The 24,240-nt window shown below is 40.2% G+C and overlaps 1 protein-coding gene across 1 annotated transcript in view; it reads left to right on the top strand.

Annotated features, from left to right (window-relative positions):
- The window catches only part of aff2 (AF4/FMR2 family, member 2), a gene marked incomplete at its 5' end in the record, with an annotated part of 145,302 nt that overhangs the window by 64,898 nt on the left and 56,164 nt on the right, over window positions 1-24,240 (top strand). The window contains 4 exons of the mRNA XM_083980511.1: window positions 16,513-16,557; window positions 21,045-21,131; window positions 22,646-22,682; window positions 23,920-23,980. Coding sequence (XP_083836637.1) covers window positions 16,513-16,557; window positions 21,045-21,131; window positions 22,646-22,682; window positions 23,920-23,980 — 230 coding nt within the window. The remainder of the gene's footprint in view (window positions 1-16,512; window positions 16,558-21,044; window positions 21,132-22,645; window positions 22,683-23,919; window positions 23,981-24,240) is intronic.

Genomic DNA, 24,240 nt, shown 5'->3' with positions numbered 1-24,240 from the left:
AGCTTACAGAGAACCAGTCGGTGTTTTACACCTCAGCTCTTAACACCCTCCAAATCCCCTGATTTAGACTTAAACTGCATAGAGAGGGAAAAGAGAGGGAGAAGAGGGAGGAGAGGGAGGAGAGGAAGAAGGGAGGGTGAGGAGGAGAGGGGTAAGTGGGTGAGAGAGAGATGAGTGATGGAAAAGGGGGTAAGGAGATGGAGGGAAGTAAGAACAGGGCAAGACAACAGACGAAGAGTTGAGGAGGGAAGATTAGTAAAAGTGTTCATTTACAGTTTATACTGTTGAAGTAATCACACAAGCTCCAGCAAAGTTTGTTTGGAATAAACAAAAGAAAAAACTGAGAAAAAAAAAACTAAAACATGGAAATAAATAAATATATTTATATAAATATCAGACGGAGGTGTTATTTCTCACTGATGAAGAAAGAAGCCAAGAATTACACACACAAAAGTGTGTAGTCAGTGTTTGTGTCTCACAACTTTGATCACTTGTCATCCTGCGAGTGTGTCGGCGCCACCGTGGTGTGAAATACTGCAGCAGTGCTTCTGGCTGCAGTGTAAACACACGCAGCTTACCTGTGAAGTCACACAGGTCTCACCTCGTCCCCCAGCTTGGTGGCCGTCAGCATCCAGGCTGAGGCCAGCGGCCCGCCCCTCTGATGCTGCTGGGTCGCCCGCATAGGTGCAGCTTGTCCTTTAACACCTTCGATGTCATTTCAGTTCTCTTAGTTTGGGACCAAGTCAAAAAAAATAGTTGTGCAAGTTGTTAATCAGCACAGACTCAAATCTCACCCTGAAATCCTCCTTTCACATTGACCTTAGACTGAGGAGAGATAGAAGGCCACTGGAATAAAATCTTATCTCGACAAGCCTTTTTGCGATTTGCTGCTGCCTCTGTTGTCCGGAGCAGTTTGTTGCTGTTGTATAAGAAGATAAACCGGACAATGCTTGCTACTGTTTGACCGTGTTTTAGCATGTCACAGATTTTCTTTTAAATCCAGGGGTATACAATAAGTCTTGTAGACATGTTTTTGTGTTTCATCTGGTTCACTGAAGGACAATGTCTTTTAAGCCGATGCCATGAGAGAATCATAACTGAACGAACCGTTTTCTTGTAATTGCCACTCCAGACCACAGCTTGTATATAAAGACAGATGTAGCCTCCTTCATGTCGCCTGCAGGTTTGTGAAGAGCGGGTTTGAAGCTCAGAGTGGGCCGCTCTGCTGTCAGCGGCATGACAGCTCAACTCCCAGCTAACCAAAAAATAGTCAGAGGTGGGTTATGTAGAGAGGGCTGAGACTCAGCTTGTGGCAAGCATAATGCACCCACCTGTTACTGAAAGTAGACACTTTCTCAATTATAATTAACTTCAAACCAATGAAAATTTAAACAGATGAGTTGTACAAAAAGTCAACCCACCCCCTAAAGTCGTCATGAGGGAGGAAATTAGCTCTTTTGGTACCAGGCTGTAAACATGTTTCTTCCTGCTGTTAATATGGGAGACTATAGAGATTGTGGTTTTCAGCACGTCTGTGCCGGCTTCCTCCTTTCGGCCCCAGAGGCTGCTGCTTGCTCGACACATTGCGGCCATTGCTCAGCAAAACTGAATGGACTTGCATTAAAATTTCTAACTCAGAAAGGCACAACTACTCATGCTTTAGTTCAGTTTAGTGGTGGCAGCACTAAAAGCACTGAAATCTGAGCCATCGTGCGATTGGATCACACCTGCAGCGGTCGTGTTGAGGTCCTGACCCTTTAGTACCCAGCAGTCATTTCTGCATCGCTACAGGAGTGCTCAGTACTCATGGGTCGGACCACACCCGCCTTCAAACTAATTTTGATCTCATCTTAAAGGGATAGGCTAATTCAACATTTTGGCAAATTGGTCCATTGCCATAATCCCTAGTTTTAGGAGTAGGTTTGTTACCTTTAATTGTCGGTGCAAGCTATTTTTAGAACGGCGGAGCAGAGCCATGAGCTGCTCAGAGCTACACTATGGAGGCTAATGGGATTTCTTGGTTTCCCTCATCAAACTCATCAAATACACAATAACAACAACTCCAAAACGCTTTGGGATGCTCCGGACGGGAACGCGCATCAGCGATTTTGCATGAATTTACCTCGAAAACAACTCTGTCTCGTGACGTTCCGTTATTATCTCATAGCGTGGTGAATGTGCAGGTCACAACTTGTCCACGACAGCGTTTTGGAGTTGTTGGATTGTGTATTTGATTAGTTTGATGAGGGAAACCAAGAAATCCCAATAGCCTCCGTAGCGTAGCTCTGAGCAGCTCACGGCTCTTTTCATTTCATTTATTTAGATCTCCATTAGCTTTGGCTAAGGCCATCGCTATTCTTCCTGGAGTCTACCTTCACAGATGAACTATCCATTGCAGTCGATAAATACAAAAACACATCACACCATAAACACAATAACAACATCCATCACCACAACAACTCACAACGATCTACAGGACAAAACAAGACAAAACAACAAAATAAAAACAATACAAACATATACATATTACTGGACCTTATTCATTTCCACAGTGTAGCCAGTGTAGTCTACTCCACCGTTCTAAAAATAGCTTGCACCAAAAAATTAAAGGTAACAAACCTACTCCTAAAACTATAGGGATTATGGCAATGGGCCAATTTGCCAAAATGTTGAACTATCCCTTTAACATCTGTAAAGTTTTGAGACAGTGGTGATGCTATCATGGCAACAAAACATGTTTATACATGTGACATACGGACATATAAACACCTGCCAAAGTCATAAGTCATAATACACAAACACACAGAGAGATAAATATACAGTGCTGTTGAATGTTGACAAGATGAACAAGTGGCTCATCAGTTACCGGCCAAAGACTAACAGTAGTCACTTGTTAATGAGGGCTGTATCTTTAGACAGAGGATGAGCCAGCAGCTTGTGTTTAACAAAACACTTGATATCTTTTTGAGGATTAGATGCTCCGAGATGAGACACTTTACATCTGAAGAGACACAACATCAAAGTTAGAAAAAATCATTTGGTTGAAATGATGCCATTTATTTTGTGGACAAAAGGGGATTTATTTAGTCCTCTGGGAATTACGTATGTGTGTGTGTGTGTGTGGATAAATATACAAATGCAAACGGGAACACACACACACACACACACATGCACGCGCGCACACACACACACAGCCATACACATCTGATGCCCCATTGTACCGCTGAGGACCCCTCCACCTCCCTGCCGTCGCCGCCCCCCACCCCTCCCCTCTCAAGAGCCACTTATTTAGTTGGTACACAGACATCCTGCTGAGAGCCACACACAGACAGACCACACACACGGCGAGCGCAAACACACACACACACTCAAATGCATCCTGCCAACAGAACAAATCAAATACACTCAGCTTGAATTTTGCCTCTACACATACACACACAAACACACACACACATACTGTATGTCAATCATTCTTTTTTCCCTGCTCAGCGAACGAGGCTGCAGCATTGAGGTGTGTGGGTGTGGGTGTTGGTGTGTGTATGTGTGCCTGTGTGTGTGTTTCTTTCCACTAATTAAAACAGTGGTGAATGTGTGACTATATAAAGCCCCTTTCTTTCCATTAATATAGCTGTGTGTGCATGTGTTGTGTATATTTATAAAAGGGGTTCTATTTGCCTCTGAATGTGTGTGTGTGTGTGTGTGTGTGTGTGTGTGTGTGTGTGTGTGTGTGTGTGTGTGTGTGTGTGTGTGTGTGTGTGTGTGTGTGTGTGTGTGTGTGTGTGTGTGTGTGTGTGTGTGTGTGTGTGTGTGTGTGTGTGTGTGTGTGTGTGTAGGAGGTGTACTGTTGGCTATTAATCACAGTTGTGAATCTCTCTCCCCTTGTCGTATATAGAGATGTCATCCACAGCACCGTGTTGCCCCTCAGCTGCTGGGGAGCAAGTGCTTCAAGTATTATTGTTCATCCAAAGAGCATTTAATTACACTTCTGTGAGGTTGTTGTTGCTACTATTATACTATTCTGTGTGAACAGGATGGACAGGTTGAATTGACATTTTACAGCATAAGATAATACTATACCTTTGTTCAAGGAGATGGAACTCAACAGATATCAGTCGCCTCTAACAGCATGGCAACACTTCATTTCATCAATGACAAACTCACTATTTTAAAACTATTTTTTGGTCTCCAATAACTGCCGAGCAATTTACCTGTCAGGTGTTTGTCCTCTCCTCAGCAGCCAGCTGCTCGTTTGACACTTGGTGCTGGGTACATAGTGTATATTTGCTTGATTGAAGCTTTTGGGCTGAAAACAGCAGCCAGCGCAGAGACACCTCAGAGAGGCCGAGCTGTTGAGGAAATAGAGAGCTGAGAAAATGAGCTGTTGTTTAATCTGTTGAAATCACAGCTTTAATGTGTAATAGTGTGTGATGTAGGTTGTTATCACCACTGGGTTTAGACTCAGAATGCATGACTCACAAACGGAGATATGAGGCAAGGTCTTTAGTGCAGAAAGGTTCAGTGGTAACAGGCCACAGGCTGACAAATCCAAAGGGCGGGGCTAAACTCAAGGTGAAAGAAGTCACACCAAAGCAGTTTCGGTCAGATGCCAAAGTAAGTGGCAGAAGTGGTAGATATTACACAATAAGAAAAAAGACAACATGACTGAAGTGGCAGAATGAGACGTGACAGTTCTCAATGGTTGAATTTGTGGGCGGAGTAAAGGCATCTGTTTCTATAATAAAACAATAATAGACAAGTGATTAGAAAAAAAGACAAGAAAAGGATGGCAGAGAATCTTTATTATAAAGCACAATTTATAACTGAAAAATGCAGTCAGGCCATAGAGAGTTGGGCTAGTTGACATCCCATGTCCAGAATAAAACAGTGCTTTTAATGTAAACCTCTTTGAATTATCTTGTGGTTAGACGGTGCTACACAAACACACTTTAGCCAGGATTCAGATTAATATGACAAGGTCTAGAGATTTGACTTTTGTTTTCATCATATACGATTCCAGCTTGAACATCTGTGGAAATTAGCTTGTGTCTGGACTCCACATCCTCAGCCTCATGCTGCTCAAACATTATTTGCAGCCCTGTTTAGAGAAGTTTTAGGTTCTGATACAGAACTTGTTTTAGTCATATAAGTATAGAGTGGAATGATTATTGAGTTAACCTCATCAGAATTTCTCCCGAACAAACATGACAGAATAACAAATACGTATTTTCATCCAGGCTCGTCAATGTATGCAAATCTGTATTTTTTGGCTCCACCCTCTCAGGTGTTTTCAGTCTCTACAGATTCTCTGCATAGAAGTGTACTTGACTGACATTTGTCTTACTTGTTTGAGCATGTAACTTAATCGGAGAGATATTAGGCAGTTATGAATCACAGGGTGGTTTGTAAAAGAAAGACTACACTCAAGATAAACGAATCATGAAAATCTAATAAACACTGAGCACAGGCTTTATGTTCAATAAGGAAACACAATGGCTTAGTTGAACACTAGTTTGGATCACTAAGCTGCCAGTTGTTTAGTGACGTTATTGCAAAATATCTGCACAACAGCAGAGGAGAAAAAAACAGTTCTTGAAGTGGAGGGTTTCCTGTCATGGATCTCAAGTATTTCTCAGAGTAGATCAGCGTGAAAAGATGCCGTAATGGGGTGAGAGTGCGCTGGAATCTCTCGCCTTTGCACGCTCAATGGTGCGCCAGGTGAAGAAATGATTCAATGGAACGTCAGTGCCAATGACTGTTGATGCCGAGGAGATGATGTGCTGTACTTCTTTTCATATGTGACCGTATGTGCTCCTGTACGGATGTTGAGTGAAAGAAATCTATGTCCTCTCTGCAAAGCGAAGTGAGGAATCCAACCAGGAGAAGAAAGAGTTGTGTCAGAAAAGGACTGAATAATACAGCTGGAAACTTTGAAAGGGAGACTTTCATTTACTGAAAAAAAGTGACTTCTGCTTATGTAATAAAGAAACCAAAGACTAGGCTGAGAAAGTTAATAACAACCATCAGTTATTTTCCCCTAAAGCGACATGATAGCATTTTAACTATCAGCTAATCAATTGTGGGAAAAAAAGGGAAAAGAAGAGGAAAAAAACTTTTACTAATTTTAGTGGTAAGGCCCCTTTAGATGGATGACTCTGGGTCGTGCTAATACAGATTGAAGCGTTTAGCTTGGCTAGCTGGCTCCAGGATGTGATCCATCAGAAAACAAGGCTAATGTTTTCAGCTAACCCACTCCTGGTGCAATTACATGGTCCACTGGCATTGATCATAGCTCCTCTTCTTCAATCTATCCTCCTCGCTCCCTCTCTCGCCCCCTTTAATGGCTAAGTCAGTGTTAAATGTTTGATAAATGAGTTTTGAGACCGCTTTCCCATGGATTTATTAAAATTCTATAAAAGTGTGTGTGCGTGTGCTGGAGAGAGAACAGGATAGAAAAAGGTAGACTATTACACCATACGGGTGTGTGAATATTTAACACATACCTATACTGTAGGCTAAAGAAGAATACCCAAACAAGCTAACAGATACACAACCCCGACTTACCCATAATGTGTTAGCATTGAAAAATGTTACTGTCCTGTAATAACTGCTTAAAAATAAATTAACCTGTCAGGTGTTTTATTTTCTTCACCAGCTGCTAACTTTGTAAGTTCCTATTAGGTGTTCATGACATAGTGTTAAATTGTTTTATTCATTTTTTGTCTCGTGCTGCCTGAAACAAGGTTTGTATGAGAGGCTAGGAATCGGAAAAACTACTTCACAAAGGGCTGTGTGGCTGCAGGTTTGACCAATCAGCAGTCTGAAGACTGAGATCAGTTGATTAAATGAATTAAAGTCTTGTGTGCTGTTGCCGATTTGACTAAATCGAAAATATATAGGCTATGTTCCATGCTAAATTAATATAAAAATAAATCAATAAAGGCCAAAAGCTACATTATGTGTGAGAGCTACAGGTTGGGTGCTATAGTCCTCTGTGGCTTTGTCGTCTTTCAAATTGCACATATAGCCTTTTGATGCTATGTTAGTATGAAAAATATTCATTAACAGTTTTATAATTTTTTTTTTTTTTTAATCAAAATTGATTACTTGGTTCAGTCAGATGGTTTAGTGTTTGGAAGGAAGAATACCAGAGACAGAGCGAGGGAGCCACACATAAAACTTAGTTTGAACTCAAAATGCCCTCTTTTTTTTAAATTGGGAAAAAAAGTGTTATCCGAATCTGCTGGTCCTAAGTAAAGCATCAGATACACACAAAAAGACAAACGCGCACGCACCGAACACGAGCTCGCACACATCCTAACACATGCACATGCTATTGGAAGGCCAATTAGCGCAGGGTGAAAACGACGGGCTTATTTGAAGCAATGTTTCAATGACAACATTTAATTGGATGGTAAATCAACTCCTTATCTGCCTCTCCACAGCTTGGTGTGGGGAGCAAGAGATGAAGAGGGAGAGGGAGAGAGACTGAGAGAGAGAAAAGAGAGAGAGAAATGGAAGGGAAAAAAGAGGATGGAGAGGATGAGGGGAGGGACAGAGAACAAATGAAAAGAGATGAGAGAAAGAGGGAAAACTGGTGTATGAGGGTTCGTGCAGTCGTAGTAAACTTACCAGGCTCTAAATGTTGGAGCGGCTCTCTGCAGTGGCTCGAGCTGGGATAGTGGCCAAGGCCAACAGGAAGCAGGTAGTATAGATGACAAGAGCAGAGGAAGAGTACGGCTTTCTGACTTATCAATTACAATAACTCTTTATATGTCCTAGTGAACTATGCCAGGAGGAAAGCATGCACAACACAAGGTTCCTGTGACAGGCTCACCCCTATCAAATGCTATTATTGTTAATGTTATAAATCAAAGGTATTTTCTTTCACCAAAATGATATGTTGATGAAAACTGATATGTTTATGAATATATCAGATGCAGTTTAAAGTATCTAGAGCAATGTTTCTGGGGTCGGGGTTTAATCAGATTAGAATCCAGGATCAAATCCACTTTTTAAAACCCTTTGAGCTCCCTTATTGAATCTCATTAAGTTTTGCTTTCGTCGATTGCAGGGAACTGAAGTTATTAATCTACAGCTCAGATATTCAATTTATATCTGTGACTGGCCTGTTATTCTACTGTTACATAGCCAACATAGGCATAAGCAGCTGTTTATTTATCATTATGTCTTGCCAAGAGTCTCAGTTTTTACAATATTCCTTTGGAGCAGCACTTTTTCTTCAGGATACTGTAATACAATCTGACAAGATGATCCTAGCATGCTAAGTTCAGTAATAAGAAAATAAGTGATGGAAACAGAAGCAAAAGAGTTTACTTGAATGAGTGCTGAACTCCTAACATTTCCTCTAGACTATTAATGATGGATAAAAGCAAAACTTAGAAATAGCTAATTTAAAGGAGACATATTATGCCCCCCTTCCACAAATTAAAATAGTTCCCAGGTGTCTTAAAGACATATCTGTGACATGCTTTGGTCAAAATACCCCAAGGATCAAACATCACAGCTCTTTTCATACTCTCAAAACAGCCCTGTTCAGAACAGCTGGTTTCAGTGCCTGTCCCTTTAAATGCAAATTAACCACCCCTTCTACCGGTCCCAGGTAGGGGTGGTATAATGCAAATTCGAGTCCTAGTTACATCACTGGAAGACAACTGAGGGAACAGCTCATAAAACCACGTGGATTTCAATCTAGGGAGCCTGCACATGACAGATTTTGTCAATTCTCACATTTTGGGGGCCGGAAGGCAAATATACAGTATGTTAAAGAGCCTTAAAAAAGTGATATTTCCATAATATGTCCCCTTTATTAAAAGCATGCGTACGTGCCAACTCATTATTTTGAATCTCAATCCCAGCATTGTTCTAGCATGAAACACTTCCACTTCACATGTCAATATGGTAATACCATTGAACAGTACCCATTATTACGTTAGCCCCTGTAGCAAAAAATTCTCTTTCTGTTTGCCCGTCCATATGTTCACTGTGGTCCATACAGTACAATTAATGTGTGCATCACACTGAGCACATGGACAATCAGTGGAGATTGTAGATCTGGCTCAGTGTTGTACTACTTCCATCTGAGCTGGTGGCAGAACATGAGAAACACAGATTCCTGACAATGAAAACCACTTCACACCAAAACTAGCACATATTTTTTTTCTTTTAGCATATGAAGTGCTCTTTACAAACCACAACCACAACACAAAACCAGCGCACTTTTCATGTGAGAGGTGAGGTCGATGAAAATGTGTGGAGAGGGCACACGAGGTGATAGACCTACTTTTAAATGTTTAACCATCTTTAGATTATCAGGCAGGGTGCCTCATGCACAAACATGAGTACATATATATCAGTGCACAAATGTAATCATACGCAGACATGTTCTCTCCCTCACGACACACACACACACACACACACACACACACACACACACACACACACACACACACACACACACACACACACACACACACACTTTCCTCTGAGGGCAATGCTTGTGATCTATCTAGCATGCTGGTAATCCCAGTGATGGCGGTCACTCCAGCTCTGTAAACAGCTGAAATATGGATGATAAAAGGAGCAGATGAAACTGAATAAACGAGAAGCCCATGGACAAAAAAATCCTTGAAGATTTTCCAAACCCTGTTGGACCCCAGTCTGAACCGTACACGACTCAAAACTTCAATCGTACCAACTGCATGATTGACAGTTTTCATTTGACTTTTAACTTTTTTTTGTGTGTGTGTGACAGCAAAGCAACAGTTTCTTTCTGTGGCACACTTCGGCCTCTCCGGTGTGAAGGATGGCAGCGTCGGAAGACAATGCTCAGATACTTTGTGTAATTTATCCAACAAAGTAAACCTTCTCCTCGTCTGACTGAGAAAATATTCAGAGAAAATGGTGCTAAAATAAAACAGAAATAGGAGAGGATGAGTTAATAGCTCTCCGAGGACAGTGCAGGGGAAAGTGTTTACATTCATCAGGCTCCAGATTTGATTCTGTTTGACTTTGTCTTTGCTTATCTTTCATTTTCTTTGCTCATTATCCCCTTTCATTCTCTCTTTGTATCTCTTCTTTTCTCTTTCATCTTCTGTTTCTGCCAATCTCCAAGTCAAATGTTATCATCTCTCTGTTATTGTAGATATGAATAGACGGTATGTCTTTTGGGGTGTTTTTTATTAATTCATATTTTGTCATCCCACATGCTTTCACTGAGTCATTCATCTCTCCCTCTCTCTCTCTCTCTCTCTCTCTCTCTCTCTCTCTCTCTCTCTCTCTCTCTCTCTCTCTCTCTCTCTCTCTCTCTTTCACACACACATACAGAGAGAGGAGAGCATGTTTCTCCAGTCTTAAACACATTACTATAATTACCTCTTAATTATTTTTAATTCCAGTACAAAAGAAACAAGACGCTGGTGGATTTGAGACATGAAAAGACACCGGCATATAAAAGGAAATCATTTGAGTGGAATCACATTAAATGTGTTTGTTATGTAATTGTATCAGTGGCTGCTCGCTGTGTGTAAACTGGCTCTTCACTAATATGGAAAATTAATATAATAAGGACCTATTCAGCCAATCAGAGTGGAGTGTCAGGACAAAAGCCCCTCTGCAGTTATGAATATCATAAAAGCTATTGATGTGTATCATAGTATGATACAGATTACAATGCAAATCGTCAATCAGATTGTTGTCTGCTTTTCTCTCATTTTAGATTACACGATAACACTTCAAAAGATAATTGGTATTTCAAATATATATGGTAGCCTATATTCTTTAACTAAATGAAACTGCCTTATGCAAACCAGATTTTAACCAAATGTGTTACTGCAGTTTTGTTTTTTTGTTTTTGTTTTTTTCAAATGGAGCCTTTTATTTGGTTTCACATGAATCCAGGTGTGTTTGGTTTGAAAGCACAAATACAAAGCTGAAGTGACTATTATTAGCTAAACCCATCTGCTAATGGAAAGCAGTAAGTAAGTGATGTAATGTAAGTGGAAAAACTTAATGCTGAATGTTTTGGTAACCATGGTAACACACACTGTTGAAGTGTGGGTGGATGCTTTGTGCCTTGTACACCCGGAAGTGAAAAGGTGGGCCGTGTATTTGTTTTGTAATGGCAGTACCTTATTAAAACATAATACACCATTAATGGAACCACCATCTCCCAGATCACAGTTCTCACTGTCATTGTTCATTAACACCAGGTTCAGTTATTAATAATGATGATAATCAGTGTTATTTCAGCAGAATAAGTTTTAGGAAGATTGTTTTTTTGTTTACAAAAGTTTACCTCATTAACTCATTCAGTCATAACTGACTCATGAGGTCTTGTTAAGCAGGTCAAGGCATACATTACAGTATCTTCTTCGTCACTGCAGCTGTATGTTTTCTGTTTTACAGACTTGTGCATTAAACAGGTGTAAAAGATATTCCACTATGCAAAGTGATCAGTGAGCTGAAACAATTAGTTAATCAACAGAAAGGATATTGTCAGTTAATAATCTGATTCATCATTTAAAATGTTTTCCATAAAAAATGCCAAATATGTCTCGTTCCATCTTCTCAGGAGCCGTCACTATTTCCTTTCTGTATGTAAATTAGCTTTATTTTAGCCTATGGGGTGTTGGTGAGACAGCCACTGATAAAAAATTATAGGTCAAATAATAAATATGTGTATGAAGGAAATAATCAGCAGACTCGGTACTCAGTAATGAAGACTGTAATAACAACTCTTGGATGCAGCCTTGTGTGTCTGCATGTTTCTAAATGTGACTGTGTGTGTTTCTGTGTTTCCACATGCACACGTCTATCATGCCCGAGTACATCTACCTTTAAGTTGGTGTGTGTGAGAGAGGGTTGGTGTGTGTAGACGACGTCTATCTATCTCAGCAGCTATTTCAGAGAGAAAGGATTTCTGCATCAGTAATTGCCTCGGCTATATTTTTCCCTCTGAACCCTCTCGCTCTCTCTCTCTCTCTCTCTCTTACTCTGTCTCTCATTTTTCTTTGCTGTCTATTTTCTCTCTGAATTTTGTCCTTTCTCCTCCTGCAGACTTCCTCTCTGGCTGTCACTCATCTTTCATTTCTCTTTTATATTCTCCCCAACTCCTAGTCCTTGACATTAACCGTGATCTCACAGTAAGTACAATTAGGAGACATGCGCACAGGTATTACATGTCAAAGTCAGATGTCCATTAGAATCCATTAAAACCAGTTTCTATTCGCTGCGCTCCAAATGGACGTCTGTCTTTGCAATGACTAAGAGGTGTGTTGTTTATTATAATGCATTCTGGTTCAGGGGTCCATACTGCAAACAGGAAAACAAACACCAAGCCTTGATAGTGTCAGTGTTATGCTCCAGTGAACTAAACACAACTGTGATGGACAGGGATGGTACGAGTGAGGCAGAGAGACACAGATGTATGGACGGCTGGATAGAGACAGAAATAGACAGACTCAGCGAGCCTGAAATCATATGAGTGTTTCCATTTTTGTCTGCCAGCTGTGTTTTAAAATGAAGTGGGAAGTCACATTTAAATGTTCATGTTTGTATCCATCATATGTGGCACCTTACAGCAGTAAGCTATTAGGAAAATGACAGGAAGTATCTATTTTTGCACAAAAGGCCTTTGCACATTGATTCCAGATGAAAGCCTTTACTGTACTTCTACATTTTAAAATGTCACAGTCAAATACATTTGTAAAATTATGTAAATGTCATAGCTTAGTTTTAATTCACAATCACCATTTTCAATTTTCAATTTCTATTATGATAAATTTACAATCAGCAATTATTAATTTATAGTTTGTACAACTTATATCTGACAAGTTAAAATTTACAGTGTATAATTTATGGAATGTATATTTTACAATTCAGAATAGGCTGTTGCTAATTGACCATTTATAATTTACAGTATATTGACACTTGACTGTTGCAGAATTTGCAGTTAAACAGTTCACAATGAATAATTTAAACTTTGCAACTTGCAATTTGTAATTTACAATTCATGACTTACGGTTAAGGTAGATAGCAATAACAGTTTATTTTACTGAATGAAAACATTAGTAAGATATGTAACCAGAGCAGGTGAGGTAACATTGATCACAGGAACAGGTGAAGTGAGTCAGATATATTTTCCCTTTTCTCTCTTTCCACCATCTGCTCGTGCTTTTATAGTTTTGGGAATTTCTTTGAGCCTTTTTTCTTCAACATGGTCAACTGATACTGTTATTCATCTATTTAAATGCCACAGTGGAAAAAAAAAGTTTCTATATTGACAATGGAAAGGATGAGTGCATCACCTAAAGGGTGTCAGATAATAGTGACACACCCACAATGTATAATCACCTGTCTTTGTGGTTTCCCTCGGCTCTGTGGAGTAGTTTTTTCCAGCTTCTCATTTGACTTCTACGTCTTCTTCATCTTTACTGTTTGGTTCACTCTGACTGTCATCATTAGGATCATTTCCAATTGCAGCTGCAGCTAAGAGATGAGGAAGAGATGCTCCAAAACCAACCTGCGACTACCTGAACTACCAAACAGCAGGCAGACCAATTTAGCAGCTAGCTTGTGGCACAGAGCGGAGGGAGCATTTAGCAGATAGATAAAGAACAAAAGTGAAGTTAATATTCGACTGCTCACATGCTAAGACTGACTGTTCAGCTTTAAAATGTGCTAATGTCGGTGTGTTGTCTGCTAGATTGGTTAAGAAACATCTGTTTGCTGCTGTATGGACTTTATAAGGTGATAATGATAATGATAATAATAAGGTGTTGTGTTCGCAGCATGTTATGTTGTGGCTAACAAGGTTTCGCACACCAGCAGTGTGTAGTGCTTGTCGTAACACAGTGGCCCATCATGTACTGTACATAAACTCACACAGTGGCCGCATCTTGTCTCATCAGGAAATGCAACTGCAGGTCAACTGTCAGAAAATGAATTCCTGCTCTCTGCAACACGCTCAGTATGATTGTGTTATCAATGCACATCAAACGATGTGAGCTTCCGTGACACCGAATGATGTGTGTTGCACTTTGGATTTGAATTCAAATTATAATTTTATGTATCTCGAACCCTAAACTAAACCTTGTGTGTAGTTGAGCCTGTAATGAAAAGGATATTATTTCATTGACCAAATAACCTCTGAATACGCACAATACACATGTGGCATGTCTGTTTTATGTTGTCATTGCTCAGGGGCAATACTCTGCAAGATTTATACACTTCTTTTTTTTTTTTTTTAAGTGGCCACAAACCTTTCATTGGAAATCACACATCTGCAGCCGCCCACTCTGGTTTCCTGTTAACTCATGCAATTAATGTGCTGATGTGGAGTGATGTGATGTGCTGTGTGGGGCCACGGCTCATGTCTAGTAGGCATTCACAGGGATTTTTCACTGATAAGCTCAAGCTCTGCCTATACAGTCCCTCACACAATACACACACACATGCACACACACTATCACTTTTATTGTTTTGTTGTTTTAACAGCCAGTGATTTAAAGGGGGAATGTGATGTCATCCTTTCTCACCGGCCGTAGTTACTAAACTGTTCCCGTGTTCATGTTAGTACTATTAGTAATGGTGTGTGACAGAGGTTATGGTGCTGTAATATGTTAGACATGAGCTTTACGGTCAGTCTTTCAGTCTCTCTCTCTCTTCCTCCAGCTGTTCCTTCATCTCTTTCTTCTTTAACAAGTCTGTTTGTCGGACTGATCCAAGCCCAATCAATTGCTTTATTTTGTTTTCAATTACTTTTTGGAAGCGACAATTCAGCAACGGACATTTGTTTACTTATTTATTTGTTTTGTCTTATGACTTTCCATGTGTTGAGAGCAGTGCCACATAATGGCTTGTTAGAAATGGTATGTAAAAGAGCAACTGTCGTTTACACAAGCAGCAGTATTCATTTAGCTAAACTGACAGAAACTTTATATATTTGCAGATATTTCTGTTTTCGTTGTCTGACATGAACGTTTTGCCATGGCCATTTGAATCATGCATTTAGACACCTGTCTAAATTTTTAGCTCAGACATCTGTCATAATGTTACTTCAGTCACCAGTCCAGATCATTCCTGTCCTAAGAAAGACTTAATTGACAAGGGCACATGTTAACACAGATTAGCAGTGTGCAGCCACTGAGCTGGTAAATTCAATCAGAGTCGCTGCATATGTCTAAGCTTAAACAGTCTCTTTTTCTCCTTTAAGAAAACTCCAGTCAGTCTCATGAATTTTGTTGAGCTGAAATGACCCTGTAGTTAACACAGCATCGGCCAGACCACAGGTATTTATGGCTCTTTTCGACCATGAAACATGAAAAATCTCAGTTTTCTAAACATCACCCATTACCTTTCTCTGTGTTTGTAAATCTCTGCATTCTCCTAGGCAACTGAAAAGCACAAATGTTGTGACTTTCAAAGTGTTAATATCGATTTTCAGCACATGGAGTAATTAGCGATTTTAAATGGATGTTTTGAAATTGATGAATGCTTTGACCTTGACCAAACCTCTCCACCGCGGATGTAGGAACAGTAACAAGGCAATAAAAGCAATTCTTGGACTGCGAAGACTTCACATTTTTCAAAACCGAGCACAAATGAGCAAAAGTGTAAGGAATGGTTTAAATGGTGTGTTTATCTGCTCTGCCACAAGGTTATGTAAGCAAGTTAGCATGCTAATGATGGATTGTTACTTCCGAGGCTAAGGAGCACATCATTTATCCTTCTGTGTATTCATGTTGATTCAAGGGTCACAGGTCAACATTATGTGAAAGTCAAGCTCATTCTTTTGTTTCCTCCACTGTAGTAAAAGCAATCCTGGAAGTTCACCAAACCCACTGCAGCCTCACACAACAAAATAACAGTTTCACCTTACAGTTTCCCTTCCCATACACACAGTATGATAAGGACACGCCAGCTCTGGTCTCCATACAGGATCAGTTTTATTTAGCGTAAAATGTCTTCTCCATGACTCATGAGGATTAGTTGTTTCATGGGACATGCAGCTTTAACTTAAGTCTTTTAGAATGATGAATGTATATAGCCGACAAGAGGGTATTTAAACGTTTTTTAGGATCTATACCAGTCAGCAGGAAACATTAAAAAAAATTGAACAGAGGGTTTTCTAATAACTAATGGAGCTAATGTTAGCCTGATTCGCTTGCTATGGCTCGTAAAGTCTGAAAGTGACATTTGTCAGCTGTCTGCTCTTCCTCAGAAATCAAACACCCATTGTTTCAAAAACTATGAAACACTTTTTTTTTGTGAAATAATGAAATAAATATGCTGCTGTTACAATTTCGCTGTAAACTACCTTTGTGCCCTGTGAGAACAAAAAGCTTGAGAGGGAAAAGTTACGAGTGTGGAGCGGATGAGTCTGCTCTACTTTTCTCTTCGCTAACTCTGTTTCTGCTGTTTCACATGTATTGTAATGCTGCTATAAATGGTGTTGAAGTCAGTCTTTCTGTCTTTCTCCTTTGTTTTCTCCAGGTCAGCCTACCAAATGACTCCAGCTGTGTTGAAGAGATTTTGCGGGTATGTTGCACACACACACACACACACACACACACACACACACACACACACACACACACACACACACACAGTGAAACACACACACACTGAGTAATTGCACTGATTATCAGCTGTTTTCTGTTTGCTCACAAAGACCTTCGTCTCTCTCTCCTGAGCGTCTGATTTTGAGGGAGGGGGGCAGAGGAGAGTGAGAGAGAAAGAAAAACAGAGGAAGTAAAAAGGCAGAGGGAGAGAGAGAGGGGGATCTGTTGGCTCAGGTCAATGATTATACAAGTTTTTGTTATTGTAGGGTGACTTCATGCAGAAATCTTTTCCACAATTTTCTCCCCTCCTTCACTCTCCTCACATCTCTCCTTCTCGCTGTCCTCCTCTTTTCCTATCTGCTTGTCATCAAAATCACATCAAGCAGCACGTTTTTTCTTCTTTTCCACGGTTTCCCCTCGTCCCTCTCCTGTCTGTTTGTTTTGTTACTGTGTTCCTTCAGAGCCATGTCAAAACAGAAATGTTTCCCCACTTATCTTCTTGCCAGGCAGAAGATTTGCCACTATAAAGACAAGGACCTTCTCTGACTGCTTTATGTCAGTTTACCTCTTCCGATGCTCACCCTCTGTGTTCCTCTCTGTATTCGTCTCTATCTCTTCCCTCACCTCTGCCGTATCACTCGCCTAGCTATCGCTCTCTTTCTCTGTCTGTCTGCCTCTCCTCATCCCTCCCTGCCCTCTGTCACTCACCTCTCTCTCCCTTGCACAAATCAATATGCTGGCCAACAGGCTGTGTGACAGATACTGTGCTGTGAGCTGCATGAAAAGCCTTTGTCAATAATATTGGTGCGCTATTGAATTCAGTCTGTGGTTTTTAGCCGTGTCAAGTGGAAAAATCAGGGAGTTCAGAGTGTGAGGTGAGGTGAATCGGAGCGGGGGCCTGCGGTTCATCTTTCCCTTTCAGCTCCAAGTCGGTTGTCACAGAAACATTGTTGTTTGGGATGTTTTCACAATTCAGAGTAACTATGTGTATCAGCGATGTTGTTTACGGAGGCAAAGCCGCTCAAACCGGCTGCAATACTTCAAAAGACTCGGCTGTCTTTGTGCAGTGTTTGGACCATTTGGGCCACCGCATGATAAAAGGAGTCATCTCTCTGTCCTCACGCCATCGCATATGGTATGGCGTCTATGAACAAGAAGCAGCATCTAAGCTATAAAATATACAGTACATCATCAACCAAATCAAATACGGACTACAAGCAAATGACCTTCCTTCCAAAAATAAAGGAGGCTATGTTGTCGGCATTGATGGTATCCAGCTGTACAGAATGATATTATATACGTATATTTTATATGTTTCTATTGCCTCTCCTATACAAAGGTGCTGTGATTACAAATCCACAGACCTCACTGTGGAAAGTTTTCAGTGGAATGACTCTCTTTAAAAAAAAGAGAGAGAGATATTCTGTAAAACTTGCTACTGTGTCTTCTGTGAGGTCTGTGGATTACGCACGGTGACCACAACACTTTATGGTAAAAGATGTTGCTTTTGAAATGTTGAGATATAATCTTTTACTGCTGTGGCACCACAAATAAAATTCAATTCCCTTCCAGTGGATATTGGAAGGGAAGCAGAAATCTTGAGGACACAGATCTGAAAACCGGCACAGTCAAACCTAAACTCTCAGCAGCACAGACAGATACGACCAGTGGAAAGTGATAAAATTGCTTGTTGTAGTTCTGGTGAAGCCACCTATTAATCTGTCATTCAGATTTATTTGCGGTCAGTTTAACTCATGGTTAGGATTGTGTTTTATTGTTTTTTCTGTTGCTATGACCACCTACAGTTTCATTATCTTCACACAATCAATGGCAGCAATGTTTGAGTTCTTCCATTAATTCTCTGTCATGGACACCATCCAGCCAATCAGAAAAGAGGAGCTGTGGCTTTGGTGTTAAGGTCTTTGCTGTAAATCCTGTGGATGTCTAACTTGAGAAAACTGAATGAAGTCTTGAATGCCATGATGCATTAATCTAATGGTTACTGGTGGCAAGTGGCAACACTTGATAATGAGAAGTTAAAGAAAGAACTACAGTAGTGTAGTATTCAAAAAGATTTATTCTGAATCCACTGATGTTTTTTTTCTTTTCTTTTCTTTTTTTGAATGTCTCTCTCCTATCTTTGTCATGTTTCCAGTGTCTGTTAACAAATAGACAGTACTGAATATATATATTTCATGTTCAAAAACCTTTTAACTGTAAGTTGTATGAATTACTGCAGTATACACATGTATTATTAAAAAAAGAATTAATTTTTGCACAGTATTGGCTCAAATATAGTTTAGGATGACCTGTGTAAGATAGTCCACCTCCCTCCCTGTGTTTTGGAGAAACTTTTTTCCTGCTGGGGAAGTTCCCTAATATGCAGGAAGAGCTGACATATGAAAAACCATATATCTTGTCTATTGGTCACAGATTCATCCTCATCATCCATCACAGTCATAATCGTGGCTGTTTGACAGATTATCTCCCTGGTTCATTTCTGCAGTGAAGAGCCAGGAATGTCATGAACTTGTTTTCAGTCATCATTTTATTTCCCCCATTGCAGCAAAGCATAATGAAATGGGTGTAATGTGCGCAGATCCAGAGGTACTTTCACAGGTATTGGATCAAAAAGATTCAAGTAAAGGCAAAAGTAAGAAATAAGATCGGCACACTGTGCTGATAGCTCCCAGAAAATCCAAGTGCCCGACCAGGATCCTTGCAGATCAAAATCTTGCTCATTGGCGCTTGGTTTGAATTTCTGGGAGCTATTAGCACAGTGTGCCGACCTTTTTTCCTGACTTTGCCTTTATCAAAGCATGTTGCATTAGTCTTCTGCAGCTGCTGTTGGACAGCCGAACCAAAGTCTTCTATGCCTGACTGACTCTCAAAGGCTATAATGGGACTGAAAACACTTGCAAGCCTTCCAACATTAATGTTTATCCATCCCAAATCCAATGCTTATGCAGAGGGTAATGGTACTCTCCTTTGAAGTGGGATATGAGATATTGTCAATGCATATTTTTTAGTTTTTCTAGTCCATGTATATTTATGTGTGTGTCATGATAAAACCTTACCTTATTACTAACCCTAGTCTATATATTGTATATAACTGAGCCAGTTCAGTACAAACACAAGCACATTTTTGTGTGTTTTCTGTATTAAATTGAATGCTGTGAATGCTGGTAACTGATGGATAATATGACTAATAGATAGTGGCTGGAAAGTCATAGTGACATCTGGTCCTGTGTCATGACTGAGTAAATGACATGCAATGACTATAGTAACACATTTGTAGATATAAACACACATATTCACATAGATACACAGACACACACATCATCCAGACTGCTGCCTGTAAAAAAAAAACACAAAAATAACTCCTCTACAACGTAGGTGGGATGTGATGAGGTCAGTGGAGAGTTGTCCAGCAAGGCCAAGTGCATTGAAATTGTAGAGCAAGGAAACACACAAACACACGCACACACACACACACACACACACACACACACACACATAGATAGATATTATACTCAGGAATAAGGAATAATGTTGAACTACAAAGTTCACTCATACATAAACACATCTCCTAACAGACTGGAAAACGAAAACATGAGTCATCTGATGACTGTGAGTCATCAACTCCAGAGGGAGGAGACGCACGATGGGATGTTGAGACGTAACTTTTTAAGCCCTTTGACCTAGTGACCTGCTGGATGAGCGTGTGAAGCGGGGTGAAATGCAGCATTTGTTTAATCACAGACTCTAATGACTATTAATGATGTTTTTTATAATTTTCTTGGCGGTAAATAAGTTACAATGAGACAGAGAGGGAACGAGAGAGAAAACCTGAAAATGTGCTAAAGCTACATGGTCATTTTTCATGCAAGCGCTTTGCTTTGTGAGAATGTTTCCTAATATATGCAGAACATCACTGCACCATTGTCAAAGGGTGTATTGCTGACACGCAGTCAAATACACACTCATGTTTATACCGTTAACTAATTAAATCTTGCGTATTCAGACTGTGTGATTAGAATAGTTGAAAGGAGATGATGCTGCTGCTGCTGCTGCTTAGTTGTAATGCAACCGGCTGGAGTCAGCTTTTATTTTGGTAATTCAACAATTCTGCACTTATAGTTCACTCTCAGTACACTGATCCCCAGTGTGCCACCAACTCCCCATGCACCTCTCAGTTTATACTAGAAGTTATATTAACGTCCACTCTGATGGGGACGGTTCAGCACAACCTTGATTGAATGCTGACTCTGCTACTCTGCATCAAAGGTGTTGCGTAAGCCGTCCCTTTGCTTAAAATTTCTCCTCTTTAGTCATCATTGTTATTCACCGCGTACGTTCGACATGAGGGCAAAAACTTCCATTTACTTGGAGTTTTATAGTTTAGGCTATAGTACCAGAAAATTGTTAATCATTTGCATTTATGTGCATTGTGTGTGTGTTCAGGAGATGACCCATTCCTGGCCTCCTCCTCTCACAGCCATACACACTCCTGGGAAGGCTGACCAGACCAAGTTCCCCATCCCAAACAAGGTTTGTGAACATTTTCTCTTTCTTACTCTAAACACTTTAAATTCACCAGAGTAAAATCTCACTATCCTCTCACAATAACAGTTAATAGAGCAAGTTAACAGAACAATTTGAGATCACAAGTCTGGCAACAGATGCTTCCTCCACTGCTGTTTTATTGTCTTCTACGGCTCTGACTTCATCTTTATTTGCACATGAGTCAGTGAAACATCTTTTCCACCACTTCACTTAAAGTCCTTCCCTTATTGGTGTCTCATCATGAAACTATAACTGCAGTCTGTCACTGAAAATCTTCACTATGCTAATGAGATCTGATCCATAAATCCACTTCGGTGGTGATGGCTGTGATAAAATCAGATTACCGTTGCCTCATTCTGTGCAGCAGCGCAAGTGACAGCCAGTGAGATTACAGCATTAATTAGGGAGTGCATGTTTTATTCACCTCCTCATCATGTGTTCAGAGGTGTGGGGAAGTGGACACACGTTTTGTCAGCAGAAGTCTGTCCTGTTTTAAACTAATGCTCTACCAAAGTTGCATAAAACGTATCGTTGCCACTTTTACATAAAGCCTGCTTTAATTAAAGGGTTTAGAAGTTGCAATTAATGTCAAGAGCTTATGTCTGTCCTTCAGGAACAGGACACTTCATTTGTCTTTTAGGTTTAAGCCTATTTATTAATGATGTGTCAACGTCTATGCTGTAGGTTGCTGTTGTTAAAACCAAAAGTTACAGTACCACTATAATTAACATTATACATATTGTGTTACATTTGTATTACATTTTATTTTAAAAGCCTTGTGTCTGGAAAGTGGTTTGTTGCTTCCAGTGAAAAATAACATGAAGTGATAACAAAGTGCATTTACTGTACACAGTACATCCACTGCAATTTCAAGTAAATGACATTGATGTACCACCCACACTGTTTGTTTGACAGGAGACGTTTGAGACATGCAATGAAGAAATGACAAGAGCCATGAACAAAGACTGTCACACAATAAAAGCAGGGACTAAAGAATTGCCACTTCAGAAGATAGATGATGGAAAAGTTTCACCGACTAAAACAAAGAAGGCGTCATGAAACCTTGTAATGTAAATAGTGGAGATATTTGTCACATTAAATGCAACATAAACATTACATTCAGCATTTATCTCAGACGTGGCAATAATATCCTAACTAAAACAGCATGTAATAATTTTTCCGCCGTCGCATTCTTTTTATGATTCAATCTTAGGCAGAACACGTCACCGGTGGTAACATCAAAAGAAAAAAACAATGTAAACACAGAGGCAGTAAATCTGACCCAGCAGTTAATGAATTAGGCTTTCAGCCCCCAGCGTCACACTAATCCTGCCAGTGAGTTTCAAGAATGAGGTGGAGTGTGGACGCCGGGAGATGAGAAGATGTGAATTCTCCGTAATGGCATCATTTTACCACTGTGAAATCCATAATGACATCTGTTGGTTTATTCATTCAATTCATCTCCCTCTGGCTTTCTCTCTCCCTCTCTCTCTCTCTAGGAGTCGCAGCATGTGACCTCAGGCTACAACACCCAGAGTAAGTTTCCCAGCATCAACACTCACATACAAGCTGTATGATAAGTAACACTGGAGAGGGCATAAAGGCAATACCACCTGGAAGAGATTGCGTGAGAGGCTGCTGATGTTCAAATGAATTCATAGCCACAGGAGGACGGTCGTCTGAAAACCTCTGCTTTTATCTCTCTCTGCGTTCATCTGAACAAGTAATCAGACAAACAGGATTTCACACGAAGCGCTCAGCTGATTGCGGATTCCATGCTTTTTAATAGTAGAAACAACAAAGCATCTCAAGGACCACAGACTTTGTCCTCATTCTGTTAACGCAGATAATCAAATACACTAAATTGTATTTGGTGCCATTCATGGTCAATTACACATTTGGGCCATTTATTAACAAGTTGGTGGCGTGGTGTCTGAGCACAGACTGTTTATCAGAAGCTGGTGTTTGAACCAGAGGTGAGAAATATGAATCAAAAAGACTGTGATACTGATGTGTATTGTTGTTCTGAAAATTAAATTAAAGAGATTTACGAGATATAAAGATATGATTGTAAAACCCTATTTGGCTTCTCTTCCAGTCCCCATTTATGCATCTGAATATGGCGTTTAGATAACATGTGAATACAATATCTGATCATCCTACTGGCAGAACTAAGACCGTGAGAGCACTTTTTTAGTATATGTGATAACTAGCCTCTCTCTACACTGTGTGTGTGTGTGTATGTGTGTATTTTGCACATTGCACATGCAAGTAGCTTTGACTCCCAGTGCTGGCAGCAAATCATCAAAAGCTCTTGTGAAGTTTGTGCTCTTTTGTTAACCCCCATCTTGTAATGGGTTGAGATGTTTGTGATGTATATAAAGCTGGAATATTTCCCCACTGGCAGTTTTTTTTTCACCCTTTGCTATGAAAAGAAGAAATGCAGCTGACTAGAATATCAAATATCACTTCTAAATGTCTGTATTGCCATTTGGAAAATAAAGGAGCGGCTCTCGTTTTTTTTATCAAGCAATGAATTTTATTGTAAAGGCCCATTTGTATCATTGTGTTTTTACCCAAACTGCAGTAACCACAGCAAATCAAACACACACACACACACTGTTTTACTAGCAGGAGAGACGAGTGTCATGTTTTCCAGTGTGACAACAATAATACACGTCTGGCCCCATGTGTCATGTGCACACACACAAACACACGCAGTACCCAAGACACATGCATCACAGTGATACTTGAATGTCCTCTTGTGTTGCAGAGCGATGTAGTGTATCAGTTAACAAGCCTGCTGCTAAACCACCAACTGCACCACAGAAGTCGTAAGTATCTCTTTCTCCCTCTGACACACACACACATACACACACACAGACACACACACAAACAAGGAGTTTCTGACCCGCTGCTGCTGCTGCTGTGCTTTTGCCTCCAGGTAAAATTAAGCTTGATTCTTGGATGAAATTCACTGCTAGTAGGAGGAGGGAAAAAAAAAAAGATAGTGTGGATCAGAGCGAGAAAGTGCAGCTACATTAATTTAACGTGAGCCAGGAGCATATTGCAACATCTCTGGCTGCAGCCCACT

This window comes from Trachurus trachurus, assembly GCF_905171665.1.
Source record: "Trachurus trachurus genome assembly, chromosome: 10".
Lineage (NCBI taxonomy): Eukaryota > Metazoa > Chordata > Actinopteri > Carangiformes > Carangidae > Trachurus > Trachurus trachurus.
Note: the sequence above shows the minus strand (reverse complement) of the source record. Positions and strands in the feature narration are given on the sequence as shown.